The sequence below is a fragment of the Erythrolamprus reginae genome, chromosome 2, assembly GCF_031021105.1.
Source record: "Erythrolamprus reginae isolate rEryReg1 chromosome 2, rEryReg1.hap1, whole genome shotgun sequence".
NCBI lineage: Eukaryota > Metazoa > Chordata > Lepidosauria > Squamata > Dipsadidae > Erythrolamprus > Erythrolamprus reginae.
Window position 1 is genome coordinate 70,436,628 of NC_091951.1, and position 6,000 is coordinate 70,442,627.

General features: G+C 42.3%; 1 protein-coding gene across 4 annotated transcripts in view; it reads right to left on the bottom strand.

Annotated features, from left to right (window-relative positions):
* The window catches only part of RAD18 (RAD18 E3 ubiquitin protein ligase), a 138,452-nt gene extending 132,665 nt beyond the window's left edge, over positions 1 to 5,787 (bottom strand). For all 4 annotated transcript variants that reach the window (XM_070738284.1, XM_070738286.1, XM_070738283.1 and 1 more), the window contains exon 1: positions 5,635 to 5,787. In XM_070738284.1, the coding sequence (XP_070594385.1) occupies positions 5,635 to 5,688 (54 nt within the window). In that variant the 5' untranslated portion in view covers positions 5,689 to 5,787. The remainder of the gene's footprint in view (positions 1 to 5,634) is intronic.
* Between the last annotated feature and the right edge of the window lie 213 nt (positions 5,788 to 6,000).

Here is a 6,000-nt window from a genome sequence, read left to right on the forward strand (position 1 = left end):
AGCGGGGGGATCGCACGCACATGCATGAGGGGGCACATGGAATTATGGGTATGGGCACGCGCACACGCCACTCCCCCGCACCACCATCCCTTTTGGCACAGAAACCAAAAAAGGTTGGCTTCACTGCCCTAGAGGTTCTATCAGATCTAACAGATAGAACCTAATTTCAATGGCTTAAGTTTCTTCCTCTAGTCCAGAGGTCCCCAACCGCCGGTCCGCGGACCGGGACCGGGCCGTTGGGGGTTTTCAGCCGGTCCACGGCGGCGCTGCCCTCCCGGCAGAGAACATTATGCAGGACGGGGTGGGGCGTCGGGCGGTGACGCAGCCCTCCACACTTCTCCACAGGGCGGGGAGAATCAGGAGGCTCCTTTGGCGGCTGGGGGCTGCCTGGCTTTGTGATTTTGGCTGGGGGGGGAGTTAGGAAGGTCCTACTTCTCCCCCCCCCCCAGCCAAAAATTCAAAGCCTATCTGCTGGATACGGGCGATGAGTGGGACAGAGCGGCGCGGAAGCCTCTTGCAGCAGCTGCCACAGCCACCGGCTTCGGCGCCGTTCGTCCCGCCCATCGCCCGTATCCAGCAGAAGCTGCTGCCCGAGTGCTCTTGGCCGGCGGGATTCAAAGTGCTGGGGTGGGGGTGTCCTGACAGCCCCCCCACCCCAGTGCTTCGCCTCCCGCTGGGACACCCCCCACCTCAGCACTTTAAATCCCGCCAGCCAAGAGCACTCGGGCAGCAGCTTCTGCTGGATACGGGCGATGGGCGGGACGAACGGCGCCGAAGCCGGTGGCTGTGGCAGCTGCTGCAAGAGGCTTCCGCGCTGCTCTGTCCCACTCATCGCCCGTATCCAGCAGATAGGCTTTGAATTTTTGGCTGGGGGGGAGAAGTAGGACCTTCCTAACTCCCCCCCCAGCCAAAATCACAAAGCCAGGCAGCCCCCAGCCGCCAAAGGAGCCTCCTGATTCTCCCCGCCCTGTGGAGAAGTGTGGAGGGCTGCGTCACTAAGCTCCACCCCTCCATAACCCCACCCCCATATGACCAAAGCCCCCCCCCCACCGGGCCGTGGAAAACTCGTCTAACTTAAAGCCGGTCCCTGGTGCTAAAAAGGTTGGGGACCTCTGCTCTAGTCAGACTGTGGTCCACGGACCCCTTGGAGGAGGGCACAAAGTCATCACAGGAGAAATGTTATGGTTTAAATCTTTAGTCTTGGAAGTCCATGGCACACAAAAGATATTTAAAAAGGGTCTGTGATAAAGAAAAGATTGAGAACCACTGCCATATTCTATTTTGGACTTTGGTCATGCAGATTTTGAGTTCATTGTGATCAAACCAAACTTCCCCCGACCCCCAGCCTTCACACCCTGAGTCCAATCTCTTCCAGCATTTTGCAACACGCCATTTTTTTTAAAAAAAAATCAAATAATGAAATCTTATAGCTTATCTAATGGATTTTGCACTAATTTGGTATGGCTATATGTAGACACCATCAATTTTCTATGTCCCAGATGTCTAAAGTATGAAGTTGTTGTAGCGTAAAGGCTCTCAAGAGTATCTAAATATAACTTTTATTTATATCTTTCAAAATGATACTCTTAGTAACAAAGAGCATCCTAAGATAAAATACAGGAAACAGTATAAGGGCAGACTAGATGGACCATAGAAACATAGAAGATTGACGGCAGAAAAAGACCTCATGGTCCATCTAGTCTGCCCTTATACTATTTTCTGTACTTTATCATAGGATGGATATATGTTTATCCTAGGCATGTTTAAATTCAGTTACTGTGGATTTACCAACCACATCTGCTGGACGTTTGTTCCAAGCATCTACTACTCTTTCAGTAAAATATTTTCTCACATTGCTTCTGATCTTTCCCCCAACTAACCTCAGATTGTGCCCCCTTGTTCTTGTGTTCACTTTCTTATTAAAATCACTTCTCTCCTGAACCTTATTTAAACCTTTAACATATTTAAATGTTTCGATCATGTCCCCCCTTTTCCTTCTGTCCTCCAGACTATATAGATTGAGTTCATTAAGTCTTTCCTGATACGTTTTATGCTTAAGACCTTCCACCATTTTTGTAGCCCGTCTTTGAACCTGTTCAATTTTATCAATATCTTTTTGTAGGTGAGGTCTCCAGAACTGAACACAGTATTCCAAATGTGGTCTCACCAGCGCTCTATACAGCGGGATCACAATCTCCCTCTTCCTGCTTGCTATACCTCTAGCTATGCAGCCAAGCATTCTACTTGCTTTCCCTACCGCCTGACTGCACTGTTCACCCATTTTGAGACTGTCAGCAATCACTACCCCTAAATCTTTCTCTTCTGAAGTTTTTGCTAACACAGAACTGCCAATACAATACTCAGATTGAGGATTCCTTTTCCCCAAGTGCATTATTTTACATTTGGAAACAGTAAACTCCAGTTTCCAGTTGATTTGACCACTTATCTAGTAAAGCGAAATCATTTGCCATATTACAGATGCCTCCACGTATATCAACCTTATTGCACACTTTAGAGTCATCGGCAAATAGGCAAACCTTCCCCTATGTCACTCACAAACATATTAAAAAGAATAGATTGAAGCACACCACTTGTAACCATGAGGTCTTTTTCTGCCGTCAATCTTCTATGTTTCTATCCCTTTACAGACATTTTCATCTCACTGTCATTATGAATTTAGATGTGCTTATCTCTAACACCTACAGTTTAGAAGATATAGTGGGAAGGTTTTTTTTAATTGAGATTGGATTTTTTCCCAACCATGCAAGAGCCTTTATCTACTCTTATGTGTGCATAAGGCTATTACAGAAATGGAAATGTAATCAGTGTCTTTCATTCACATGTAACATCATTGCGTATTGGAAGGAACCTGCATAGTCAATATAGCTATACAGTATCTAGAACTGGCATACCATCAATCAGTCAAACAAATGTACTGTAATTAAATGGCCATTCAGCTAAACAACTATTTATTTATTCTATTTCTATAGCCATCTGTGTCAGACTTGTGACTCTTATTTGATCAAATATCAATTAATATTTCAAGAATGCTATTATTTAGAGGCATAGCATTGTCATTTCCTAAATTGAAAGTAGCTTACTTCTTAGCACTACAGAATTCCAGACAAATCTACCACATTTCTCCTACCGACTACATGCCATGATACCAACCATCTCCAATAAGGAGCATGAGTAATTAATTATCTGTGGGAAAAATGGCATTGCTTAAGTCTATAGTGTGTTTGGACTAGGATTTGGAAGAATATAGCAATAGCATTTAGACTTATATACTGCTTTACAACCCTCTCTAAGCGATTTACAGAGAGTAAGCATATTGCCCCCAACAATTTTCATTTTACTGACCTTGGAAGGATGGAAGGCTGAGTCAACTTTGAGCCTACTGAGATTTGATCTGCCAAGCTGCTGGCAGCCAGTGATCAGCAGAAGTAGCTTACAATACTGCACTCTAACCACTGCATCACTGAGGCTCTTAAATGTAAATATGAGAAGCTGCTTTATAGTATCAGTTGTCTATTACAGAAATAAACAAGCTGTGCCCTTAGTACGCTAAAAATGTGATTGCAAAGCATTTTTAAAAATGTTCAAGTGTATGAACAAGATAATAATAATAATAATAATAATAATAATAATAATTTATTAGATTTGTATGCTGCCCCTCTCCGAGGACTCGGGGCGGCTCACAACAGCAATAACAATACAATACAATATAATACAAATCTAATATTAAGAAAAACAATACAATACATTACAATATTACTAAAAACAATCAATACTACACAATCACACCACATTCAAATGCTATAAGTCAGAAGGGGGTGGGGGGGAGAATACTTCTATTTGATCTATTGATATGCCATACCTTTTGCAAAGCTTGCACAAATGCTCTAAAAGCTGTTCCCAACTCTATATGTAGAGATCACAAGCCTATCTACAATGACTGTAAGCCACACTCCAAAGTTTCAGACAAAAAGCTTTATGAGCCTTGTCAGTAAATGCTACAAAGACATCACAAAGCTGAGCAGATGATGCTAAATATTTTATTCCATATTTAGCATTATTAGATTGCATGGCTATTAATATTCCCTTCAACATTCCTCCACAGCTACTGGAATTATGTGCATCAATCACAAAATGTACTAATAGAGACCACAATTGTCAAATGATCCCGCCAAGATAGTTCAATGAAAAGGCGGGAAAATGGAGATCCAGAAGGGACTAAGAAAACTCAGCAGCCAGGCTGATTTCTTGAACAGGGTAACCTTGTGACTCAGAAATAAGTTTAATTAATAAAATAATCAATCAATTCAGACTGCAGATGCAATCAACTTTTTTATGTCCTTGACGCAACCAATTAAATCTGTTTGGGATATTCTTTTTGCTTTAATGTCTGATAAATTCTCCTTTTATGCTTTAAAGTTTGTTGCTTCTATTTTGATTTGATACAGACTTCCTTTATATTTTATGGTATCACCACCCCAACAACTCTTTCCTATCTCTTATATAAATCACATTATGTAACTACAGTTAATATTTTACTAAGGAGTACTAGCAGAACTAAAAAGCTGAGGTGCCAAAAATTACTGTTGTCATTTAAGTGAATGTTCAGTACTTGGGATAAGAGATCATAGGGGGAAGGAGGATAATACTAGCTGTGGTCTAGTCTGGAAAAATGCAAAAACCAACCGCTTCCAGAATATTTTCAAGCAATATTTGTTTAGGAAGAACCACAACTCAGGAGCAAATTGAAAGATTTTGCCTTTTCCATTCACTATTCACTGAAAATATAAACCTGCCAAACTTTCAGAAAAGACACTAACTCAGCAATACTTCCCAGGGGGAATGGTTAGTGAAGATGTTGGAACTTGCTGAGATGGCAAAATTTTATTTATTTATTTATTCAATTTGTATTCCGCCCATCTCCCTAGGGACTCTAGGCAGTTAATTGACTTCTTTGCTGAGAGAAAAGAGAATATTTACATTTATTGCTGACTGGAAAGATCTTTTGGCATAAAGCAGAAACAAAATGAAGTTATGATGTATGGTTTTTGATGATTAGACACGATTATTTTTAAAAAAAGAGTGACCTTGTAACTTTAGGGCAGAGGTCTCCAAACTTGACAACTTTAAGACTTATGGACTTCAACTCCCAGAATACTGGGTATTCTGGGAGTTGAAGTCCACAAGTCTTAAAGTTGCCTAGATTGGGGACGCCTGCAGGGAATGAGGTAAATTTATAACTGAATTTATAATCGCTGCAGAGAAAATCAGAAGCCACTTCTCTATATCTTTTTTTCTTTTCTATTTTTTTCTTTCTCGCACTTTTAGCTTTTCCTTTTGATTTCGTTCTTTTTCTTTCTTTCCTTTATATTAATTTGCATTCGGTTTCCCCCCCCTTCTTCTTTCTTGAAAATTTTAACAGAAGCGACGCCGAGGTTCTAGCTTAGCCCCTCCGCAGAAGGGAAAGGCGTGTTGGTACACATTCCCAAGCACTTTCCTCATTAAACCAGCATCCCTTCCAGGATCAGAGACACCCTCCGTACCGGTAAAAGGCCCCAATTCACGCCATGAACGTAGCCTGCGCCTTAAGTTGGGCTCCCTTCCGCCTCTACTTACTTCCAGCGGGAGAAGGTGCTTGGGCCACTGCGATTCAGTCACCGGGACAGACATCACGTTCGGCTACAACTACCCAAACTTATTTCTCCCGCCCCGCCGGGCTCGAAATTACCCGCGCGGACCTTTTTTCAGCATTCTGGATAAGCGCGCGGCAGGGAAACATTTCCGGGACTCTCGCTGAGGCTCTTGGGTATCGTAGTTTTTTTTCTTTGCCTTTTTCTTTCCCGATTTATACAATGGGATATACAGTGTGACAATTCTGGTTAATTGTTTTCACTGTTAGGAAGTTTTTCCTCAGTTCCAGGTTGCTTCTCTCCTTGATTATTTTCCATCCATTGTTTCTTCGTCCTGCCTTCCGCTGGTTTA